Genomic DNA, 26,258 nt, shown 5'->3' on the forward strand with positions numbered 1-26,258 from the left:
AGCTTGGTGAGCTGCATCCAGGCAAGGAGGTGAGACGCTGCTCACTGCCTCTCCCTCCAGAATGGAGTCACTGCTACTGAGAACTCTACCCCAACCCTGATTTCATTGTGGCTGGTTAGAAAAAAGGGAAAACAAACAAAACTAAAACCAAAACCTGACTCTGCACCAGAAGATAAATGAACTTCCATGTGTATGTAGCACCTTTTAAGGATTTGTCTAATTCCAAATCAAATGATCTCTATTTTAACTCATTACTCATTACTAATTTTCTTCATTTCAGATGCAGTCTATAACAGTAGATTCCCGTCTGTGTTCTGAAGCAAATCCCCCAGCCTCACCTCCCACCCCTGTGGGGCCGGGGGAGGGGGGAGGCATCTTCCCCCAGAGAAGGTGGGCATATTCCCCCCTCTCCCCTGTGCCTCCCTGGGCAACCCCTTGCCTGGAGACTGTGGTCTCACTTCCTTACTCTCACACTCAGGGCCCCTCACAGAGTGGCCCTGACCATTCCCCCCTCTCCCCTGTGCCTCCCTGGGCAACCCCTTGCCTGGAGACTGTGGTCTCACTTCCTTACTCTCACACTCAGGGCCCCTCACAGAGTGGCCCTGACCTGACTCCCCAGACTCTTCTCACCATCCTGTTTCCTAAACTTCAGCCAAGTTCCACCCAGCATCCTGCTTGTCCGGAGAGTGCGCCGCCTTCTTCCAGGTCCGGGCCTTTGCATGGAGGTTTGCTCTACTAGAAATGCCCCTCCTTTCGTGGCAACAGTTTAAATTCCTCATTATTAAATTACAAATCTGCAGCCTCCTCCTGCTTGAGTGTTGCCTGATTTCCCAGCAAACGTATCTGCTGCAATTCCCTGCAGAATCACGTCAGGTCAGGGGCCACTTGGTGCTAGTTTTGCTTCCTGCATCCCAGCCTGTGCATCCCTGAGTGCACAGCTCCGTCTCATTTGTCTCTGCCTTGGGTGTTTCCTCACCAGTTAGTCTCCGTAAACGGTGTGAGTGAAGTATTTTCTAAATTTCCAGGTATAAGCGGCTGCCATCCGATAAGATAGCTTTCTTAAAAGAAGTGATTCATGGCGTATAGAGCATATTGTAGTTTAATCAGTGGTGGGGGGCAGGGTTGATACAAGTTTCTTCTCATTATTCCTAATACCAGCTCACCAGAGTGATGTTTAAAGGCAAGGACAGCTATGCTAATTTTTGCAGAATAATTTTTAATTCACAAAAACCATTCATTCTAAGACTGAAAAGTTGTATGTGAGATAAGCATATGCTTAATGCATCCACAAGCAAATTTTTACAGCCCTGGGACATTACGATGCCCTTAAATCCTCTTGGAACAGGTTGAAAGTTAAACTGCATTGAGGATTTCAGAATTGCTGATACTATGATATACCATAGTTCTATAGTTCATCTAAATTAATAAAATGAGATTTAAAAATCACATTCAAAATTGAGCAAAAGCCAAACTAACTCTTTTCATATTAATTAAATGATAATAGTGGGAAGTATGATTGTCTCTTTCGTAAAACATACCAAAATTATATGTTAGATTACATTCACTTAGCACAAAATGTCTTTCAAAAATGAATTGTAAGCACTAAACAATCTGAGGGATACACCTGCACAGTTTTAGTTGCATATCCGCGTATACGTGACTGACATCCCTGACAACTTGTAATTCATGTTTTAAAAAAGTATTCAGTATTTTAATAGAATATAGCAGAAGGATAGCTTCTTATGCCTAAATCACCTGTTGTGCAAGGTCCTCACTCTAGTGCACTTTACACAACAGGGTTTTATTAGTCATAAACCATGGCAGATAGTTATAAGCACCCAGTGTAAATGGGGAGAATGAAAATAAAGGTGGGGCCTGAGAAATTGAGCTATTGTGAGCCAATGTCCAGGAAACAGACTCTCTAATAGCTTATTGGGTGCCTAGGAGCCAACAGAACCTTCTAGATAGTCTGTATAGGAAATCATCTAGCTTTCCCAAACTGCATATATTTGGAATTAAAATTCCATTTGCTGCCAGTATCATTGTAAATGGGGTAGTAAGTCCCCCTTGTAGGGTCTTTAAGGGCCACTGCAATATTTCTGCAAAAGAAATGAAAGGGTTTATTATACTCACAGGTCCTAGAGGAGAAGACAGGGCGCACCTCACCATGCAGCAGCCACCTAGCAGGTGGGGAGTCGAGAGAGAGTGAGGACCTTGGGCAGGTCTGGGTGGAGCAGAAACAAGGCTTGAGGAGATTTCATTGTTTCTTGGAATGTCTAGGTCACAGTCGGGGAGGGCAAAAAAGGGAATCTTGCGGCAGGAACCAGCCTGGGCACACCCACGCACCTGGTCCCCTGGGTGTTGAGGCAGCAGGAAAATAGGAAATTATTTAAAAAATTTGCAGTCCAATCATCTTCACCCTTTATTCTCATTTTCAACCTTATTTTCCAAAATATACAATCCTTAGTTCTCTGAAAGTCAGGGAGAGGAAACTGGCTTCCTATTAGTTAACGGTGATGCAACATTGAAACACTGGTCATCCCGCTGAGGTTTCCATGGTGTCCGCTGGCCTCTGTAGCACCCAGCTCCTGGCACTTTTCAGACTCCTCAGTGAATTCATTATTGTTTAAAAGAAAAGAATACCTCGTCTTTCTGTTCTTGTTTCTTCTGTCACTTTTTATTCTACCTTGCCTCATTCTACAAACCGTTGGCCATGGAACTCCTGTATAGTTTTTCATTGTACATAAAACACCAATACATCTTCCAGCGTGGAGGTAGTCAGGGCAATCACTGTTACCTCTCTTTTGCACAGAAAAATGGAGGTTCATGGAGATTAAGAGATGTATACAAAGTTGGAATCACAACAGGTCAGGAACTCTAATTTAGTTCTTCTGACTTAAAAAAATATTGTTTTCTCCACAAATTCATCACTGCCTCACTAAGTTTATATGTGCAGCAAACATGGGCAGAAGGCTCTTAGGTCTGGGCATTCATCACTACCTCCAGGGAGGGAGCCCAGGGGCAGCAGTGCTGAGAGTTCTCACTGCCCTCAATCTCCCCCTTTACTCCCCTGAGCTCAGGTAGGACCCTGTGGGCAACTCATATGGTCCCCCAGGGCTCTCCTAATGGGTCCAACGTGGAAGCCAGGACACAGACCCCATGGGGCCTGTAACAGTTTGCACGAGGATGACAGGCAGACTCAGTGATGGGACAGGCGGAGCCCACACAGAAACAGTAAGGAAGTCACCCGGTCCTCTGTGCTTAATTGAACCTTTGAGAAACAGGCATGGAACCGAAAATGCCATCCTTGTATCAGGACACCTACCACACTTATGTCACTTTCAAACACAAAGTCAAAGTGACTTTATGTCACTCAAAAACACAAAGTAAAATCTTCTTCAAGACAGGAGGTGAACAGGAGAATTCTATCTTTGAATATTCCTACACAATTTGTAGTGAGTATTTAAAATGAAAAATGTAGTCAAAGTATTTTTCTTAAAATCACCTCATATGCAGCTATAAAAATCTTTAAGAAAAATAGTCCAGGATAGAGCTATAATAGAGACTGCACATATTCATGAATTTATCTGCCTCCTAACAAGCCCAACTTGTGAAGTGTGGAGCATTTTATATGCTAGAGGCATAATTATAAATCGCTAAAATACCCACTTGATCACACTGCAGTACATTTTCATTGCTTTACTTGAATGCTCACTTAAGATTTTTCTCTGAAATGTACTCAGAGCAGAGACAGTTATACAAATGAAAGTGGGAAATTGTAAGAGCATAACACTGTCTTAGAAATAGTCCACGTAGAAACCACTTACCCAGGCACAGTCTTTCCACATGTTTTATGTTCTGTCCGCAGAGCCAGCCCACAGCAGCTCATAGTAAGGTGGTCAAAGAAAGTGTTCTGTCCTTTCCCTCTTACCTACTCGGACATCAACATTTTCTCCTGCTCTTTCTGTGTCAGCTGCTCTCAGGTGAGAATAAAGGAGGTGAAAATGTGAGCTTTTCTAGGAAAGCTCTGCCTCTGTCCCCTGTCCTCTTCAGAGCCTTACACGGTGCCTGCTGACAATTGTGGTTCAAGTAATATTGTTGGATGAATAAATGGATGAGAGACCCTGACTTAAAAGATTCACTTTGTTGTACAACAGAAACTAACACAGTATTGTGAAGCAATTATACTCCAATAAAGATCTATTTTTAAAATTAATTAATTAATTAATTAAAAAAATAAAAGAATGCCACAAAGGGTAGTTCCATTTCAGAAAGACACTTCTTAAGATTGAAAAGTCTTTGAGATTCACAGTATATCAGTATTTCAATGCCATGGTGGCCCCTTAGACACTGTGGGGAAGACTAGAAGGGATATTTTGAAAGACACTGACCATTTCTAGTATATTTCAAATCGTACCTCGTAGTTTGCCCAATGATTATAAATTTGATGCTGTTCATCATATAGTCCTTCTGTATAGTGTGGCAAGCGGGGGCTACTCTTCATTGTGGTGCGCGGGCTTCTCATTGCGGTGGCTTCTCATGTTGCAGAGCTCGTGGGCTCTAGAGCACAGGCTCAGTAGTTGTGGCGCACGGGCTTAGTTGCTCTGCAGCACGTAGGATCTTCGCGGACCAGGGCTCAAACCCGTGTCCCCTACATTGGTAGGTGGACTCTTAACCACTGCACCACCAGAGAAGTCCCTATAGTTCGTCTTCTATAGACGTTTATTCATCTGCACTAGCCTGTAGTAGTCAGGTGTTAAGTTTAAAGCATTAATTCTGCTATCTTGCTTTTTTAGCATTTTCGTGAATGAGATAAATCTTTGCTTTTATTTTTTTGTAAAGAGTATATTCTATTATATTACATTATATATTTGCATTTCTGAAATTTTTATAACTAAGACATGATAAAAACGGGAAGATCTGCTAAACTGAAATGGGGAATTTTCTTCTAAAACTTCAGTCTAATGTCTGTGAAATAATCCAGAACAGAAGTAATAACAAGCAATTTTCTTTATAAACCAGGGAACATCAGTGAACTCTTCCTTGCATTTCAACCAGTCAGACTGATTGAATTCATATTTAGGTGAGAGTGATTACACTGTCGAGACAATTAAGTGAGGTGATCTAAGCCAAGTGCTTGGCTCAGGGCATCATTTATGGGAAGTACTCCACAAACACACAACATCATTATCATTTCATGAATAATTTGATAATATATTTGCTCCTGTCTTGGATTCTTCTCTCTTGGATACTTTTGCTAGCACAAATTTTTTTTCAATTATTGTAAATTTCACTAAATTTTGGAAACTGATGATCTTTTGTTGCCTAATGGTAAAATACCACTGGATTCTGATTTGAAATGGTACATAGAAAAACTCCTCTCTCATACAGTTAAGAAGTGACTAGTTAGCAGTGTGCAAAACATTCAGGTAGAAATAGTGCCTTCAGGAATCTCTATTTCAGAATTCCCCAGATAAGGGTAAACTCCCCACTCCCTCATATAAACCGACGTGTTCATGTTATTGTAGCATGGTTTGTCATCCCGTTGGTTTGGAAGGAAACTAGGATGGTAGAAAGAAATATGCAGAAGGATGCAGTCCAACTTAAGTAGAACCTGTTTTTAAAAAGTGACCCTGTAATACTAGCCCATTAAAAGCTCCCTTAGAAACCTCTGACATCCCCAGGGTCAAACTTGCATCATTCAGTGGCTGTTTCATTCTCTCAATCCAGTGGGTGTCATCCTAGGCACAAGCTCCACCATCACCTTTAGTTTTGTTCTTCACTCTGCCCAGATCAGAAGCTGCAAGTTGTTAGGGAACCAGAAGTGCAGCCCCACTAGAAATGGGTAAACCCCCCAAAAAATATTTGTTTAGATGATATTATCTATCAGAGCTGGAGAGACATGAAGCCAATCATGAGAGAAGAGTCTCTGCTGTATATTAATGTGAACTTCTCTGGAACAACATGCTCTCTTTAGCTTTTCCACATGTCTAATCACTAGGGGCTTGTCTAGCTACATGAAAAAAAAAAACAAAACCAAAAGCCCCACAACTGCCTAGAAGCTTATCAATATCAGAAAGGTACATCATTTTAAGTCCATTCAGTATAACACCATGCAGCTGTTAAAAAAGAATGAGCAACACTGAGATGTTCTGACATGGAAAGATCTATAGGGCTTGAGTGGTTTAAATGGGAACAGGAGGTTGGAGAATAATTTGCAAAATATGATTCCATTTCTGTTAAAATGCATGAAGACAACTCATGAGTGTTTGCACAGATTAAAAATATGTATGACCATTTTTAAAGTCTTTATTGAACTTGTTACAATATTGCTTCTGTTTTATGTTTTGCTTTTCTGGCCCTGAGGCATGTGGGATCTTAGCTCCCTAACCAGGGATCGAACCTGCACCCCCTTCATTGGAAGGCAAAGTCTTAATCACTGGGCCACCAGGGAAGTCCCGATCTTGACATATTTTTAAACGAATTTGGCTAAATCCTATTTAAGTTAACACTTCCTCTGAAATCAGAATTGTGACAAACACTGTAAGAGAGCTACTATTTTTTGCATAAATGAGAGCAAAATCTTGTGGTAGTATGTTTCCCTTATAAACACAGTGTAGGATAAATCTAAATATTCTGATGTGAGAAGAAAATTTTTAATGGAGGAATTTTTCATTCCACTGTTGCAGGATTGTCTACTTCTCCCTAATGTTAAAATGGACAGTTAGCTTCTTGAAAGAGGTTAAAAATCCATATGGAATGTCTCAGAAGGGTTAAGTTGTTCAGTGGCTTTCACTCTCCCTCACAAATGATTTAAAAATGGAGTTTTTGTTCAAGATGTCTACCATTAGCGTGAAATTTATTTTCCAGTTTTATTGAGATGTAATTGACACATGATATTGTGTAAGTTTAAAGTGTACAACATAATGATCTGATATATGTATATATGGTGAAATGATTACCACAATAAGTTAAGTTAACAAGCATCACTTCACATTATTGCACATTCTTTTTCTTGTGATAAGAAGTGTGAAGTTTGATGCTTCCCTGGTTCTCTTCTTTTGGACTTTGGCAAATCTAAGAATTAATCCTACCACACATAGCCTATACTAGTCTACCAAAATCTAACAGTTAGTAAAGACATTAACACATTTATTTATTTGTATGTTTTATTGAGCGCAAGATAATAATCTCATTCTCAGAAGCAGTGAAATCACCAAAAAAGCCAAGTCTTGAGAAAGCCTCGTAGAGTTGCCCTGTTACTAGATAAAGTGCTTGGAATATATAAGTATGTTGTGTCATGCGTCTTCCTGTGACCTGTGATTGTTACTTGAAAGTGTGGAAATGCAGAACAGATCTCCTGTTAGTATGAAAGGCCCATCTGTGACAGGTGGAAAGGAGGATGCTATGTTAAGAGCTTGTTCTGTGCAGTTCTCATGGAGGTGACTTGTGTCCTATAGGGAATGTCTCCAGGCTGCATTCCGCTCTGGGTTCTTTGCCTCTGGCAGTTCTCCGTGATCACTCCTGTATTGGGGTCCCCCACGCCACTCCCAGGCTCCATGATTCACTGGAAGGACTCATAGGGATCAGCACAGGGTTATATTCACAGCTGTGATTTATTACAGCAGAAGGACACAAAGTACAGTCAACAAAGGAAAAGGCAAGTGGGCCAAAGTCTGGAGGAAACCAGAGGCAAGCTCCCTCGAGTCTTCTGCCAATGGAACCACACAGGACACACTTAAGTCCTCCAGCCATGAGGACAACATGTGTGAAATGTTGCCAACCAGGGAAGCTTAGCCTCAGCCTAGGAATCCAGGCTTTTATGGGGGATGATCATGGAGGCACCCTCTCCCTGGCACATATCAAAATCCCAGATTCCAGAAGGAATGCAAGTGTTCAGCATCAACCACATTGTTTGCATAAACATCTTAGGCAGCAGTGAGCCACTCTTATCAATTCTGGGAGTGGTGAAAGCCCTCCCCAAATCCAGGTTCCTAGACACCAGCAAGCCTTTCTCAGGATGGTGACTCAGGCCTGCGATGTTATCACTGTTATCTCTTTTGGTTCTGATTTCTTTTCTTCCTTTCCTTCAGTCTTTCTTACCTCGGAGCTTTCCTTCAATCTTATATTCTATTATTTTAATAAGATGATCTGGTTTAACACCCTTAGTTTCTTACATGAAAATACCAGCATTGTCCTGTGCTAAGGTGGACAGAACACACCAAGTCCTTCTGAAGCTCTGGACGCTCTGCTCCTGAGGAGGGCACGACCAAGGCCCTTCGTTCATTAACTAAGAAATGGTCATTCCCTTGTAAGGCGCTTAATCTGTCATATTTCAGAAATAAGTGATGCCACATTTCAAAAATAAGAACTCAGTGTAATTTCCCTGAGTCCTTAAGAGTGATGACTCATAGAGGACACCTCTGAACTGGGCCTCTCTATAGGAAAAAACAAGGAGCCAGCACTAGAAAGAATGGAAAGGCCTAGAAATGACCAACTGGCCCTGAAAATTGAGTCAATTAACAAGTGTCTGTTAGGCACGGACAGTGTGGAATGTGGTTAAGGATGGTCTGAGTTAGCTAGGAGGCACCATCATTGTCCTTCTCAGCCACATACTCTTCCAGGAATTCAACTGGCAGACACAATTAAACTTGAAAAACTCCTGAATTTCAACAATGCCACTGAGAGTGCCTTCTGCTTGCCAGATCTAGACTGGTCAGTGATGATCTGAGGAGAAATTTAAACTACTTTGGAAATAAGGCAGACTTAGAGAGAGGTAGCAAACGTGGCACCCACCTAGCATACAAACCTTGTGAGACCCTGAGGGTCATGAGTATAATGGATTGTGGCTCTTTAGAGCCATAAGGGACTCACTGATCCAAGTCACTCAGCAAGGCCACCACAGGCCAATCCAGAAGCTAGGAGTATTATTTTCCTCGAGTTGCAGTAACAAAATGCCACATTCAGATGATTAAACAACAGAAATGTATTTTCTCACAGTTCTGGTGGCTAGAAGTCCCAGATCGAGGTGTTGGCAGGGTTAGATTCTTCTGAGGCCTCTCTCCCTGGCTGACAAATGACTGTCTTCTTGCTGTGTCCTCACATGGTCTTTCCTCTGTGTGCACACTTCCCTGGTGCCTCTCTGTGTCCAGATTTCCTCTTCTAATAAGGACACCAGTCAGATTGGATTAGGACCCATCCTAATGGCCTCCTTTTACCTTAATCACCTCTTTAAAGACCCTTTCTTCAAATACAGTCACATTCTGAGGTAATTGGGGTTAGGGCTTCAACATAACTGTAGGTTAAAGGAATTCCCTACCATTTGAAGTAGTTTAATGTTGAACTAAACACATATTGGTATCACCTTAAGTCAATGGAACTTCTTAATGAGAAATCTTCCTAAATTTTGTACAAATCACCCAATTTGCATATTACTATTTTCAACATATACAGGAGGCCACTGGGTTAGTGCTATTCTCCCAGTATTCCTAAAACAGTCTAGACTCACAGTTAAATAGTTTAATTCCTTTAATTTCATTAATTTATTTAATTCCTTGAAGCTGCTAATAGAATATGCCCACTATCCAACACTCATTTGAGGCACTCCTTATAACACTAACCATACTTCATTTTCTTCTTTTGTGTTACGCTTGAAGTTTAGAAGCCAATTCATTTGTCAGAACTCAATTTGTGCCATGCATCAAATAACATACTTTTATTTGCAGTGTTCTAGTATTGTTTTCAACAGCCATATATTGATTTTGAGACAGGCTGGGACCTGGGACCCTTTGCTGGGACCTGGAGCCCTTTGCTGCAGTGCTGCAGTGCTTGCACCTCGACACACCTCTCCTCGAGCAACAAAATGCAAAGAAACTGTATGGGACTCAAAGTAACTATGTGCATCTCATTGGGGGCAAATTCTGGACAAAAGATACAAAGAGACCAAAAAACCCAACTGCCACTTTTGAAGAGCCCAGAGCAAAAGCAGGATACTGCATGTGCCCCCTGCACACAACACCACCTAAGGGGTGGGCTGTTAGACCTGCGCGGTCTCCTAGGAGTTTCGACTCGCCCAGGAAACAACAAGAGTCGGAAGTCGATGCAAAACGCAAGAGGTTTATTGAAGGCCGGTGCACCGGGGTTCCTTGGTCCTCACGCAGGAGGTCGAAGAAGGAACCCTGTTGGGCGCGAATATGTCAGTTTTATAGGTTCCCACTTCCCCGTATGTAAATTATAGATTTGGTTGTGTTCTCCTGCTGATTGGTCCCGGCTTAGGCTCGGACCAGAGAGGGAACTTGTCCCCAGCTGCCTGATTGGTCTTTGACAGACACCTTTTTTACATTTTGTTATCTCCCTCCTTCTCCCCAGCTGCCTGATTGGTCTTTGACAGACACCTTTTTTACATTCTGTTATCTCCCTCCTTCTCGGAAGGGGGCCGGACATCCTGGAAATTCACCCATTGTCTAAGAAGCCCCTATTGTCTGGAGAGTTCTTAATCATTAGCTGGAACAATGTCCCTCGAGTCCCACATTCCCCCCTTTTTCTTGTGACTACTGATTCCAATCATGGAATCTCAACCTTCTGTTCGTAAACTTTGGTACTGTTGTCTTAACATTAGAACTTGTACAGTACTGATACGTTCTCTAATAAATGCTATCAAGCGATTTAGAACACATGGTCCAAAAGTTAAAATCAACAATAAAACAATAAGAGGTCCCAACAGAGTAGAGATTAAGGTGGTAAACCAGGGGGACTTATCAAACCATGATTGAAACCATCCTTTTTCGTTCTCTCTCTCCCTTTGCCTTTTATCAAAGCGTTCCCTTAGTTTATCCATGGTTTTGGTAATGGTTCCTGAATGATCAATATAAAAGCAACATTTTTTTTAGAGCGGCGCATAATCCCCCTTCCTTAAGAAACAGCAAATCTAGGCTGCAACACCATTTCTGAAAGTGAGGTGAGTGATTCCTTTAGTTGAGTTATGGAACTTTCTAATGCTCGAAGGTCGATGTCTACAGCCTGTCTTAAACTTGCATAATACTGGGGTTGTTGTATGAGGGCTGTGGTTCCTGTTCCTATCCCGGCAGATATTCCTAGTCCTAGAAGGACAGCCAATGTGAGGGTTACAGGTTCTCTTTTGTTTTTTGTTTTCCCTACATATTCATCTAAAAAGGATGAGTCTGAATGGTAGATAAGTCTAGGGACTAATTGCACTAACACACAAAAGTCAGCTGAAGTATTAAGAACCTCTAAAGAGACACAAGGGGTGAGCCCCGTGTTACATGTCCACCATCCATCTTGAGGAGGTACAAGATATCCTGAGCCTGAAGGGAGGCTAAAATCATGACAAAGGTGTCTATGGGACTGGGGAGGTGTTCCTATACAAGTACCATTTCCAAAAACCGAGGACAGGGTTAATTTACTGTTCCCTTCTTGCTTCCATCGACATTGGTCTGAGGAGGTAGAATTAGTATAGTTGGAGCTATATCCTATAGCATCATAATAAGGGGGAGGGGCAGCATAGCAAAGCCAACATGATTTTGTAGCCTCTGGGTTTGTAGCATTGAGAACCGTAAAGGCTGCCTGCACCAAAGAAAGCATCCTATCCTGAGGAGTCCCAGGCTTAACTGTGGGTTCTTTGGATCCAGAGGTTTCATTAGTCTCATTCTTTGTTGACGTAGTTGAAGGGGCCGGGGGAAGCAAAGGGGGGCCAAGTATGGGATTTGGGCCTATTGATATAGGAGCAGGAGTCTCAATCTTTAGCTTAAGGGTCATTAATATTTCTAAATCATATCCTCTCATGTAAAATCTAACGCCCCAAGAATGACCATTTATCCATTTTTTATCTCTTTTTCCGGGATTACTAAAGGAAATTTTAAGGGGATGACACCATCCTGAACATTTACTCCGGTGTCTGGTATCCTCATTATGAGAATAATTAGCCGTTACAGTAATAAAATCCCAAGTTGAGGTGGGTTTCCAATTAGTATCCCTGGTAGTTTCACATCTCCAGCTTTTGCAATAAAAGTTTTCAGTTCCACCACATTTATAATTCAGAGATCAAGGGCGGTGGAACCCGGGGCATACGTAGAAAGTGAGGATACCAAGCATCATTCTTTTGCCTGCATTTTTGCAACCCGGCCCAAACCAATCAGTTTCCGAAACTTTGGAAGGGGCAGTGTTCATATCATGAGAGTCTTCTGTATCCCAATAAGGTGCTCCTATAGCCAATTTACAAACATCAGGAAAAAGATCTGGCCACCAGGTCCAGGGGGGTGCAGTATGACTAATGGACCAGGTTACATCTCCAGTCTGAGAAATTACCTGCCAAGTTAAACGTTGGGGGAGGTGAGGGCTAAAATCACTTACAGTCAGTAAAGGCAGTAAAACCAAAATTATAAGTCTTAGGTTCGTAGAAGCTTGAGTTTGAGCGGGTTGTCGGTTCTTTGGGCCCGCCATCCTGATGATGCCTCGCTGGTGCAGCCTTCACATGTGAAGCATGGATCCAGGCAGCGATGCCGTCCACTTTTATGGCCGTTGGGGTGGTGAGGAGGACGGTGTATGGTCCTTTCCATCGAGGTTCCAACGTCTGGGTTCGATGCCGACGGACGTATACGGAGTCTCCGACTTGGAAAGGATGAGTTTCTCCCGGTGTTCCCGGTTGGTAGGCCTTGGCGAGTTGGGACCATATTTCTTTCTGGACCAATTGGAGTCCCAGTAGCCTAGCATATAAGTCAGTGTTATTTTGACAATCAGGTTTTATTTCTTTTCCTAAAGTGAGGAGGGGAGGCGGGGCACCATATAATATTTCAAAAGGAGTAAGATGGTATCGGGAAGGTGTATTTCTAACCCGGAATAGGGCCAAAGGAAGGAGCACCGTCCAATCGGTACCGCCAGTCTCCAAGGACAATTTAGTTATGGTCTCTTTTAGAGTCCTATTCATTCTTTCTACCTGACCTAAACTTTGGGGTCTATAGGCACAATGTAATTTCCAATCAGTCCCCAAATATCTGGCCACATCCTGACTTACCTGGGCGACGAAGGCTGGACCATTATCAGACCCTATTACCTTTGATGCTCCAAATCGAGGAAAAATTTCTTCTAAAATCTTCTTGGCTACTACAGCAGCTGTTTCTTTCTTTGTTGGGAAAGCCTCTATCCATCCTGAAAAAGTGTCTACAAAAACTAAAAGGTATTTATTACCGTACCTTCCAGGACGCACTTCGGTAAAGTCCACTTCCCAGTAAGTTCCTGGGCGGTCCCCCCTGAGTCTCTTTCCAGTTTCAAGTTTCCCTTTGTGAGCATTTACCTGTTGACATGGGACGCATTCCTGCACAATTTGTTCAGCTAATTTTGTCATTCCAGGGGTTTCGTACCCGGCTTTTTGTAACAAGGCTACCATCTTTTTAGTCCCCAAATGTGTCCATCTGTGCATCTGTTGTAACATGGATTCTGCTTGCTGAGGGGACAAAGTTCCTTTTGTTGTGGCCGGGATGATTTCTTCATCGCGGCCTGGTTTTTCAGGAACTTTATCTGACAGTCCTAAAATGACTTCTCCCGATGCTATTTCTCGGGCCACTTGGTCAGCCATATTATTTCCCCTAATTATTGGGGTATTTCCTTTTTGATGTCCAGGGCAGTGGATGATACTGACTTTAGTAGGAAGCATGAGTGCAGTCAACAAAGCCATGATTTCGTCTTTGTTTTTAATTTCTTTGCCACCTGAAGTTAGTAGCCCTCTCTGTTGGTAAATGGCACCGTGGATATGAGCGGTAGCAAACGCATATCTACTGTCTGTGTAGATGTTTACTTTTTTATTCTCTGCCATCTCTAATGCCCTCGTCAGGGCAATTAATTCAGCTCGTTGGGCTGAGGTCCCTTGTGGTAGCGCCACTGCCCATATGACTTGTTTTCCGTCTACCACGGCTGCCCCAGTTCGACGCTTACCTTCCTCCAGGAAACTGCTCCCATCCGTGAACCAGGTGAAATCAGCATCAGGGAGGGGCAGGTCCATCAGATCTGGCCTACTGCCGTGTGCTGCGGCTAGTACTTCCTGACAATCATGTATGATGGTGGAGCCTTCCAAGTCAGGATCAGGTAGCAAGGTGGCTGGATTGAGTCCTGTGGCTGGAGCAAACTTGATGCGATCTGAGTTTAGCAACAGGGTTTGGTAATGGGTCATCCTGGCATTAGTTAGCCACCTATCCGGTGGTTGACGGACTACATTTTCCAGGGCATGAGGAGCTGTTATCGTTAGATTTTGTCCTAAAGTTAGTTTGTCAGCATCTTTGACTAGAACGGCCACTGCAGCGATTATCTTTAAACAGGTGGGCCATCCTGATGCCACAGGGTCCAATTTTTTGACAAATAAGCAACTGGGCGATTCCAGGGACCCAATTTCTGAGTCAATACTCCTTTTGCAATGCCTTTATTTTCGGCCACATATAAATGAAAAGGTTTGGTTACATCTGGCAGTCCTAGGGCTGGAGCTGAAAGTAAAGCTCGTTTGATTTGGTCAAAAGCCCGTTGTTCCTTAGCGCCCCAAACGAAAGGAGTGCTGTTTTTGGTTAGGGGGTACAATGGGGCTGCCAGCTCAGCAAACCCTGGAATCCATAGTCTACAGAATCCGGCCGTCCCCCAAAATTCTCTAACCTGCCTGGCGTTTTTGGGAGCCGGAATTTGGGCCACCGTATCCTTTCTGCTCTCCGTGAGCCATCTTTGCCCCCCTTTTAATAGATACCCCAGGTAACTGACCTGTTGTTGGCATATTTGTGCTTTCTTGGCTGAGGCTCTATATCCCAGGGCTCCAAGTTCCGTTAACAGTTTTTCAGTACCCTTGATACAATCTTCTTGGGTCTCAGCAGCTAATAAAATATCATCAACGTATTGGAGTAATGTTACCTGGGGATTTGATTCTCTATATAATGCCAAATCCTGATGGAGGGCTTCATCAAAGATGGTCGGGGAGTTCTTAAATCCCTGAGGTAGCCGTGTCCATGTCAGCTGACCAGACATTCCCGATGTTGGATCTTTCCATTCGAAGGCAAAGTAGGGTTGGCTCAGGGGAGAGAGTCTTAAACAGAAAAAAGCATCTTTAAGGTCCAAAACAGTATACCACGTATGTTGAGGTGGAAGAGTGCTCAGGAGGTTGTAAGGGTTTGGAACTGTGGTGTGGAGGTCTGCCACCCATTTGTTTACCTCTCGTAGATCCTGCACCGGCCGATAATCATTTGTTCCTGGTTTCTTTACCGGCAGGAGAGGGGTGTTCCATGCTGATTGACATCTTATTAAGATGCCCAAGTCTAGTAGCCTCTGTATATGGGGACGGATACCGTCTTTGGCTTCTCTACTCATGGGGTATTGACGGACTGTTATTGGGGTGGCAGTTGCCTTGAGTTCCACTAGCACCGGGGGCCAATTTTTGGCCATCCCCATTCCGGCAGTTTCTGCCCAGGCTTGAGGGAACCGAGTTACCCAATCAGTAACATTAACTCGTGAGGATGAAGGCTGCTCGTATAATTTATATTCATCTTCTAATTTCATAGTCAATATTTGAAGTAACCTTCCCTTATTATCAGTTATGGTGGGACCTTCTGGCTGAAAGTGGATTTGAGCCCCTACTTTGGAGAGTAAATCTCTTCCCAGCAAAGGATAGGGGCATTCCGGAATAATCAAAAATGAATGGGTTACTCGTCCAATCCCAAGATCTACTGTCCTTCGTGTGGTCCATGAATATTGTTTATTCCCAGTGGCTCCTTGTACCATGACCTTTTAGCTGAGATAGGACCTTTTGAGTGGAGAAGGACGGAGTGCTGGGCTCCGGTATCTACCAAAAATTGAACAGGTTCCCCCTCCACTTTAAGAGTTACCCGGGGCTCGGGGAGAGGGTTCGAGCCCTGACTTTCCTAGTCTTCTTCTTTCAATGTTAAGATTTTGTTTTTGGTTGGCCTTCCTCCATTCTTTTTCTTAGGGCATTCTCTCGCCCAATGTCCTTTTTCTTTACAGTAGGCACATTGGTCCTTGTCTAATGGCCGCCTTCTGTCTGCCGTTCGCCCTTCCTGCCTATTTCTATCCCCTATATTTCTTCCTCCAACCACAGTGGCCAGTATCTTACTTAAATTCCTCTCCTGTCTCTTATCCCGTCTTATTTCACGGGCTTCCTGCTCTTTCTGCTTTCTTTCTTCCTTCTCTTCCTCTGTTTCTCTTTTGTTATATACTTTATCTGCCTCTTTTACTAACTCCTGAAGCGAAAATCCCTGCAAGCCATCTAGCCTCTGTAATTTCTTCTTAATATCAGGGGCCGCTTGATCTATGAAAGCCATTGCTATAGTAGCCCTATGTCCCTCCGAAGTTGGATCATAAGGGGTAAAGCGTCTAAAGGCTTCCATTAAACGTTCCAGGAACACAATTGGCGATTCCTGGGGCCCCTGAGTTACTTCCCTTACCTTAGCCAAATTAGTGGGCCGTCTGGCCACTCCATGGAGACCCGCCACCAGAGGCTGGCGATACATTTTCAGGCGCTCCCTACCTTCTGGGGCATTGAAATCCCAGTTTGGCAGCTGGGTAGGTTGCCCATTGGCGCCTAATACATTTTTTCTGGCTTCTGGCTTCTAAAAGAACCCGTTGCCTCTCCTCAGTCGTTAGGAGAGTCTGGAGCAGCTGCTGACAATCATCCCATGTGGGCTGGTGGGAGAAAACAAGAGATTCTATTAAAGCGGTAAGGGCCTGTGGATTTTCAGAAAAAGTTGGGTTATGCATTTTCCAATTATAAAGATCTGCAGAGGAAAAGGGCCAATATTGGAGAGGTCTATTCCCTTGGCCATCGGGGGGGCCATATTCTCTAAGAGGTAGGGCAGTGGAGTCCGGGGAGATAGCCCTCCGGCTCCTAGTGCCCACTGAGGGACCCCTTTCTTCTTCCATCATGGATAGTTCCCTTGGTGCCGAGGGCAGTGGAGCTGGGGGTCCTCTAGGTGGTAGGGGATTCGGGGCCGGAGGATAAGGGGGTGGGGAATCCAAAAGAAGCAAATCGGACTGCGGGTCAGGATAAATCGCCTTCGGTAGATCCGGGGCGTCGGGTAGCTTCTCCGTGTTGGGGTTTTTCTTTAAGGCTAATATCTCCGACGCTGCTGATGTATGCGCGGACGTACCTGTTGAGGAAACAAAGGGCCGGACCCACGGAGGTGGGGAGAGAATTAAATCTTCCCAGACCAAGACATATGGTACTTGGTCTGGATGTCCGTGGGGATCTATATTAAATATCTTAGACTTCAGCAGCTTAATCTTGTCTAATAAAAAGGATCCTTCGGGGGGCCATCCTATCTGAAATGTTGGCCATTCAGAGGCACACAAAGTCTGCCACTTTCCTTTCTTTACCTCTACCGAAAAATTATGGGCTCTGGCCCGAACTTCGGTCCAATAGCTTAGGGTAAGGGAAAGAGGAGTCGTCATAGTTTGTCCCATTGTCGTCCGTCAGAGAAGAAGAATAGACCACAATACAGAAACAGTTAAAACTCCACGAAACACATATACGTATGGGCCACCGCGAGCTCGCTTCAAAACCGAAACTTCTTCAGATGGCAGTTATCACCAAGGGAACTGCCGAAACCGAGTGAAGGGGAGACAGAGTTTGCCTCTCCTTCCAGATGAGCCACCAGGGCGTCCCCTAGGGCTCATGGACGCCGGCTATTAGCACGTCTGCCTAGCCAGAGGTCCGATACAGATTCCATAATAAGCCGATTCTTACGGCTTTCCTCCGATAATGGCCCACAAAGAACAAGGGACAAACAGACAATCAAGCTCGAGCTTACCTGGTACCTCCAACTCCCGATGTTCTTGTGGTCCGGGGCGAGTGGAATCCCGGACGAGCCCCCAAATGTTAGACCTGCGCGGTCTCCTAGGAGTTTCGACTCGCCCAGGAAACAACAAGAGTCGGAAGTCGATGCAAAACGCAAGAGGTTTATTGAAGGCCGGTGCACCGGGGTTCCTTGGTCCTCACGCAGGAGGTCGAAGAAGGAACCCTTTTGGGCGCGAATATGTCAGTTTTATAGGTTCCCACTTCCCCGTATGTAAATTATAGATTTGGTTGTGTTCTCCTGCTGATTGGTCCCGGCTTAGGCTCGGACCAGAGAGGGAACTTGTCCCCAGCTGCCTGATTGGTCTTTGACAGACACCTTTTTTACATTTTGTTATCTCCCTCCTTCTCGGAAGGGGGCCGGACATCCTGGAAATTCACCCATTGTCTAAGAAGCCCCTATTGTCTGGAGAGTTCTTAATCATTAGCTGGAACAATGTCCCTCGAGTCCCACAGGGCAAACCACCTAAGCCACCCTTCTGGCCTGACCCCTGGACACACCCCTACCCTCATGCCATATAAGAGGGGTCCCCACCCCCCAGGCCGCAGCCTGTTAGGAATCAGGCTGCACAGCAGGAGGTGAGTGGCAGAGGAGCAAGTAAAGCTTCATCTGCTGCCCCCCATCACTCACATTACCGCCTGAAACATCCCCCCACCCCACCCCCTGCCAGCCCATGGTAAAATGGTCTTCCATGAAACTGGTCCCTGGTGCCGAAAAGGTTTGGGGACCACTGCCATATAAGGAACAAACTCGCCCCCCCCCTTAGGGAGCAAGCAAACAAAGGAACCTGTTATTTGTTCGTGCTCTGCCCTGCTGCAGCAGGGACCCCAATAAAGCCTTGCCTGAATTTCTTGTCTGGCCTTTGATCAATTTTTATAGTTTAAGGACGCCAAGAACCCTGGTCGGTAACAATTTCAAAATATGGTCTTGATGTCATCGGACGTAACTTTTTTCTGACTTTTTCTCTGTTTTCAACATCTTTGCCAGCAAAAGATATGTTCCCATATGTCTTCTAAAATGTTTTCTTCCTGATCATTTAGAAAGATTGGGAAGGAAAGAGTATTGAGAAACTTGAGCTGTACTTTTGCTGCATAGGAAGGGTGAGCTGTCTTCCATCCTAGATTAATAATATTTCAAGCAGGAGGGAAAAAAAAAAAAGTAAAAGCCTATAACTTTAGCAACGTGTTTGAAAAATACTTGATTTTAATAATATTTCTTACGTTGCAGCTGTCTAAACAATACAGATAACAAAAGCATGTCAATTAAAAGCAGCATTTAGGACCCAGTTTCACATATCTGCATTGGCCCTGGGTTTTGGATTATTTCAGGGCCAGGCGCTATGAGTTCCTGTGTGGTGTAGTTGTGCTCAGCCATGGGGCAGGTGGGTTCCCTCTTGCTGTAGGAGAAGGTGGTGGGACACACAGAGATGGTTGTCTCTGCTTTTGACTCTCATGACTTGCTTCCACCAAGAGGCCATAAACCAAAACTGGAAATACTGGTTAAGTGCATACTTTTTCCAACACATTGACCACAACTTGAGATTTTCTTGGCAGAATATATTACATAAATGTCTGGAAAGCAAATATTTTAAGTGCACTTTAGGTAGATGTTTGCTTACATTAATCAAGCCGAAGGAGAGATTATTCTTTTACCTTCTGGAACGTGTTGAGGTAAACTTATCTACACAAGGGAAAACTTTAGTGTTCACCTGGTAGAAAGCACCTGCATCTGGATAAACTGAGGTTGTTACCGAGTCCAAGTTTGTTCTGCTCACTGCACACCAGGCCAATAAATCAGAGATGACGTATTGAGGGAAAGAATACGACTTTATTCGGAAAGCCAGCAGACAGAGAAGATGGCAGACTAAGGTCTCAAAATAACCATCTTACCGGGGTTTGGATGCCAGTTTCTTTTATAGCACAGAGAGGGGGAGGAGATGAGGAAGTAAAGTAAAAAGACCGTAAGTTCTGCAAATATCCCCTGGAATGGCCGGCCTCGGGGAGGGGATGTGTTAATTTCTTCTTTCTTGCAGCCATCCACACGTGGACAGAGTCCAGATGTTTCCCTGAACAAAGGCACTTTGGTTTAACATTCAGGCAGAGGGGCAGGGTTCCCCGAGGCAGGCCATTATGTATAGACAATATCCTTTTAGTGAACAAAAGCAACAGGAAGCAAAGGTTAAAGTAAAAGAAGCAGATTCAACATGTAGTCAGATTTGATTCTTCCCTGTAACAAGGTCACATATTTGGCATCACAAACCGTGTTACTGAATTTTTAGTTCACTCGATAAAACTAAAGTGAAAGGATACTTTCCTCAATTTTATTCATGTATAAATGTTGTAGTATTTTGCAGTTCAAGAAAATATTAAAAATAATTAACAAGACCATTTGCTTTAAAGCAATTTAGTACAACTTTTTCATTGTCTGATTATAGGAAGTAATTTTAGTATACTTTTTCATGGTCTGTGAACCTCTGGAAATAACAGGAACAGAGTATTACTATTTTTAACAATAATACTTATTACTGTTCCCACATTACTCATGAAGAAGCTGAGAGTTGGGAAGGTAAAATGTTTTGTCTAAGATCTTCACGGTCCAGCAATTAAAAAGGCCAGAATTAGAACTTGGGGATTTCTGTGTGCCTTTTGAATCCCAACAACATCCTACCCCTTACCTCAGAGGTGGTAAAATACTCTTAACAGTGTGCTTGAATTATGAATCCCTGATTTCCTGGTGACAGAGAGTAGAGACAATCCTCATTTATTTTTAATGCATTGAGACCTATTGCTATAAGCAGTGCCTCTCACATTTTGAAGTGAAGAATTGATGTAAAAGTCTTTCTTAAGTCACAAATACTTCAACCTTAAACTGATAAATGCATTATAGGCATCCTGAAGGTCGTTCAGTACAGCATTGTGATGACTCAACATTTCACTAGAAACCATGGCCCTACACGAGCCTCGTACCGATCCTTTCTCATGATTGTTTAGATGCCACTGATGTGATTGCTAAACAAGCTAAATGAGGACTTGGCAGCTTTTCAGAAGCATCCTCAATTTCTTTTTTTTTTTAATATTCAGAATTAAGTATGATGCTAATTTGCTATTTATTTATTTATTTGTGGCTGTGTTGGGTCTTCCTTTCTGTGCGAGGGCTTTTTCTAGTTGCGGCAAGTGGGGGCCGCTCTTCATCGTGGCGCGCGGGCCTCTGACTATCGCGGCCTCTCTTGCTGTGGAGCACAGGCTCCAGACGCGCAGGCTCAGCAGTTGTGGCTCACGGACTTCGCTGCTCCGCGGCATGTGGGATCTCCCCAGACCAGGGCTCGAACCCGTGTCTCCTGCATTGACAGGCAGATTCTCAACCACTGCGCCACCAGGGAAGCCCAGCATCATCAATTTCTAAATAAATTATTTTGGAAATACGTTTATAGCGTGTGAGTGGACCACAAGCCACAGACTCTAGTCACTTTCGCACGTAGCTAAGAAACATGCTTGTAGGGCTTCCCTGGTGGCGCAGTGGTTGGGAGTCCACCTGTCGATGTGGGGGACATGGGTTCGTGCCCCGGTCCAGAAGGATCCCACATGCCGTGGAGCGGCTGGGCCCGTGAGCCATGGCCGCTGAGCCTGCGTGTCCGGAGCCTGTGCTCCACAATGGGAGCGGTCACAGCAGTGAGAGGCCCGTGTACCGCAAAAAAAAAAAAAAAAAACATGCTTGTAGAAACTGAAAACTTTATCAAACAATGTTTGTTCTTAATAGTGGATAAAACGTTCAGTTGGGATGTCCTTAAGCTATTGACTATTGAGTCTACATCAAGCTAAAGTGGTTCTGGTGATCAATAGTGGAAAGAGTTTTGTTGGTTTGCTTTTTTAATTCTGTAATAGCTAACAGAGGAATGCTATAAAGGAAATGGTTAGATTATAAGCCTATAAAATTCCTTACACTAACTCATCAAAATTCCAGGATAGAGAGTCTTGTTCCTACTTTACACATGAAAATGCTGACTTACCCAAGGTCACAGAGGTAACAAGATGGAGAAGGATTTTGTGGAAGCTGGTTGCCACAGGTTAACTCTGCACAGGACTGCCTAGGCCACTGTTGAAACTGTGAACCTAGAGTAGGGCTGCTGAGGAAGCGCTGGTGGCTCTTCGCTTCCATGGAGGACTTTTCTTCCTGTTCCTACGAGCTTCATTTTTTCACGCGTTAAAACAAACTTCTTGGTTAATGAATGAAACACCACCATGGAGGCACTCACTCATTTCTCTTGTTCAATGAAAGTGAAATCTTTGACCTACATCATCTTTTCTTTCAAGTGTTCACAATCGTTGTGCCAATATCAGGTAAGCTCTTTTCACTGCCTCTGTGCTCCAAAGAAGAATTCAAGAATGTCCACTCCCTGTCTTTACACTGGACCCCAGGGTGATGTGGGTATAAGCAGCATTTTCCCATCTCCACCACTGCCTAGGGCGTGGCCTTAAGCTGGTAATATCTGCTGTAAGTCACAGTTCCCTTGTGTACAAAACCAGTTTGGTAAAACCTACTTTAAAGATGAGTACTAATTAAGTGAGATAATGTCTGAAATGTAACCCACCCACTGCGCACCTGGAGGTAAATGCTCCAGGAGTGGTGGATGCTGTGATTGTGGCTGTGGCTGGTGTTTTGGTTATTACTGGTGCATTTGGTAGAGAGAGCTGTCAGACTCTGCATCCCGTCTTGAATCCAAGGTTCAATGTCCGAGACATCCAGATAAACAGTCAGGAGAGGAACATTGCCTCCTACATTTGCTGCAATTCTAAGGTTGTAATTCAAGGTAAGAAGTAAAATTGATATTTATTTTAGTAGCTGATAAAACTTGTAAACCTCAGGATAAACTACATAATGAAATTATTTCCTAGGAGTGCTACTTAAATTGTTTTATTTTCCTTGTATATTATTACTTCTTTCTGAAGTATTTTGTTTATTGAATACAAACTCTGAAAACTGTACTTCAGCTTGGTGTGATGACAATGCCCTACAGCAAAAGGAATTTCTCTTTTTGTTTTAATGAAATTTAATACAGAATACTCTTTGTTTTCTGAGACAGAGTACGCTTCAAGAAATATTTCAGGTGAGAATAATCGATGTTAATAGTATACGAATAGAGGAGATTAAGAACACACTCTTTACAACTTCTGAGATCTGCACACAAAACATTCATTATATGTGATTTTAATCACAATCAAATATTTGAAATGTATGTACCTATGTATACATATGTACCTATGTATACATACATGTATACCTATGTGATTACCTTAATTAATTCTAATTTCAAGAAATTACATTATTTTTGTCCTATATAGAACCATCAATAGTTCCTTTGAATATAAATAAATGATACATTTCTTTAAAGATACAGAAATTTAAATGAAATGAGTTTGGAGTAGAAGGGATCTCTACTAGCATGCCACTCAGACATTTGGGGCTTATTGCTGAAATAATCTCATAGTTTTTACTAAACTAATGTTTGTCTTTTAAAAATGTGGCATAATCTATTATTTGGATTATATAATTTTGCTTTGGTGTTTCTAGAACAGACATAAATGTGCAGGCTGAGCATAGAATGTTGGGAACAAAGGCCCACTCTTGCTTTGTTCTAACAAGTGAAAAAATGAAGCTCATAGGAACAGGAAGAAAAGTCCTCCATGGAAGCGAAGAGCCACCAGTGCTTCCTCAGCAGCCCTACTCTAGGTTCACAGTTTCAACAGTGGCCTAGGCAGTCCTATGCAGAGTTAATCTGTGGCAACCAGCTTCCACAAAATTCTTCTCCATCTTGTTACCTCTGTGACCTTGGGGAAGTCAGCATTTTCATGTGTAAAGTAGGAACAAGACTCTCTATCCTGGAATTTTGATGAGTTAGTGTAAGGAATTTTATAGGCTTATAATCTAACCATTTTCTTTATAATGTCTGGGACATGCACTCTCATTACATTTGAGTTTTCTGGGTTTTTTTAGTTCCATCTATTTATACCAAGGAAATCTCCCGGGGGGTCATGATTCACAAACTTGATTACTGGCTTTGTTTGGTCTGGTTGTTAAACCTGGCTCAGCATTTCACAAAGCTAAATAACTGGCAAGCGTCATTTTTGGTAGAACTAAAGAGTCTTGTTCCTGGGCTGCGTAATTATATCTGGCTGTTTGTGTTAACTGCATGGCAGGTAGGTGGGTTTGTCCCTCTAGTGCAAGTGAGCATGAGAAAGCACTGACCCCTTTTGTTCCCTCATTTTATTACTATTAAATGGAGAACTATTATGTGAACACCTTTGACTTCTGGATAATAAAAATTTATGAAATCAAAGAGTGCAGGACTTGAAGGTGACCCATCCCAAAATAAACATTTTATGTTTTCACTGTGGGTTCCAAAAAATTGGTGAAATTTAGATAGTTTTTACATTTGACAGTAGATTTCAGAAGAGACCCATACCTGAGAGCCCTTACTCTGTTTTCAGAGCTTAAACTGGTCAGGTCTTAGATGGGGCAATGTTTTCTGTTAAGATGCTATATGTACAACAACATCATGCATTCTTTGTTTTCCCTTCTTGCTGATACTTACATTAGAAAGAACACCATGAAAAAGAAGTCACACTCCTTATAACAAGTTCCTTTGCTCTCATGCTGACCTCTTCTATCATGAAGCCAGATGACTGTGGCTAAGAAAGCACACCTCTGTCTTGTAGCAGGTGGCATTGATGTGTTTCTCCCAAGCACCCCCTAAATGCTGATGACTTGGGGCAGCCTGACAACACGCAATGAACACAGGGATTGAAATCCGAAGCTCCAGGATCTTGTCCTGGCCATGCTGGATAATAGCTGTCCTGCCTCCACAGAATCTTTTCATTTTCTCAGGCTTGAGTTTTGCATTTATAAGTTACGGGTTTTGAACTAGAACACTGATCAGGTTCCCCCCAGCACTCAAATTTTTGGATCTAGGATTCTTCTCGCAAAACCTGCAGGTTACCATTGTGCTTGATTGTCCTGGCTGTGAGGTTGCTTGTGAGTGTCTTGACTGCTTGGAGGCTAGGAAATGATTTAGGGGATGAGTAACTTTCTAAAAGCAAGCCTTCAAAAGTAGCAGGTTTACAGCTGCTTTAATTTTGCCATTGAAACTTAAACTACCCTACAAATAAGGAAAATTTAGATGATGGTCACTAATCCAGGCATTGAAGAGAGGTTGTCACATCCCTCTTAAATGTTAGCAGAGTTTCTCAAAAGCAAGCATCATTTGCATATTAACAGAATGAACCATTGATTGCTCATTAGCATGTGCGGTGACAACAGGAAGACGATATTCTGCAGACACATTGACGCCTTTCTCCATTTTCTCCCAGGGTTTTCCAGGAAACACAAATGCAGACAGCGTGGTGCACTACAGACTCCAGCCTCCCTTCGAAGCCAGATTCCTGCGCTTCCTCCCCTTAACCTGGAATCCCAAGGGCAGGATTGGGATGAGGATTGAAGTGTACGGATGTGCATACAGTAAGTGGTGTTTATTCCCTGATGGAAATCGACGACAGAGTGATGTGTTCTAAACACCAAATTGAAAACTGAACTTGACTTCTTCAACCTTTTAAATACCTGTGCGTGTAGAACTGGGTTTATGGAAAGTCTTGATAATATTATAGTTATTTTAAGGTTGAATTCAGAGGAGGACCTGAAATGAGCCTTAGAATCTTAGCTTCGCAGAGCTTAGCAGAATATCTGTTTCATAGCAGGCAGTTCATAAAATGAACAAAGTTCAAATCAAGAACAGTTACTTATTGTGATTGATGGTGCTGTCTTCTGACACTGGGATGATCCTCCTGTGGGAATTCAGGTGAGTGCAGGTGTCCTCGTGTTCCTTGTTCCCCATGATGACTCACTTTTCCCTCTACTTGCATCACTGTGGAACCTTCTTTTGAACATCATTTATGTATTATGTCTTCCCTCTTCCCCACTGATGATAAAAATAAAAGAGCTGGCAGCCAATGTGAGCATAAACATGGGCATAAAAGCATTCAGTGAAATATATAGGGGATCAACTCTACAGCTGCCATTTTGTAGGTCCAGAATATATTGGTATTTCTTAAATTAACACAAAATGAAAATATTAATTTAAAAAACAATATTCTAGAAAGCTGGAGAATAATCCAAAGAATACATTGGATGGGAACATCTTGGGGTTTTGGTCACACCTCATTCTGTACCTGATCAGAGCATTAACTTTGCAGAAAAGTGTAACCATAAGATCTACCGTATACAGGATATTTAATGTGTCAGATCCTACCTCCTACAGACATTTTCTCATTCATCTCCCACACCAACCAAATGAATTCAGTATAGTAGTAATCTCACTGCTTCAGAGAAAGAAGAAACTGAACCTTGAAGAAATTA

The 26,258-nt window shown here is 43.1% G+C and overlaps 1 protein-coding gene across 1 annotated transcript in view; it reads left to right on the plus strand.

Moving 5' to 3' along the window:
* LOC137228089 (contactin-associated protein-like 3) overlaps window positions 1–26,258 on the plus strand; it is a 197,579-nt gene that overhangs the window by 70,118 nt on the left and 101,203 nt on the right. The window contains exon 4 of the mRNA XM_067745051.1: window positions 25,217–25,364. Within this exon, the coding sequence (XP_067601152.1) occupies window positions 25,217–25,364 (148 nt within the window). The remainder of the gene's footprint in view (window positions 1–25,216; window positions 25,365–26,258) is intronic.

This window comes from Pseudorca crassidens, chromosome 7 (assembly GCF_039906515.1).
Source record: "Pseudorca crassidens isolate mPseCra1 chromosome 7, mPseCra1.hap1, whole genome shotgun sequence".
In the NCBI taxonomy this organism is placed as follows: domain Eukaryota; kingdom Metazoa; phylum Chordata; class Mammalia; order Artiodactyla; family Delphinidae; genus Pseudorca; species Pseudorca crassidens.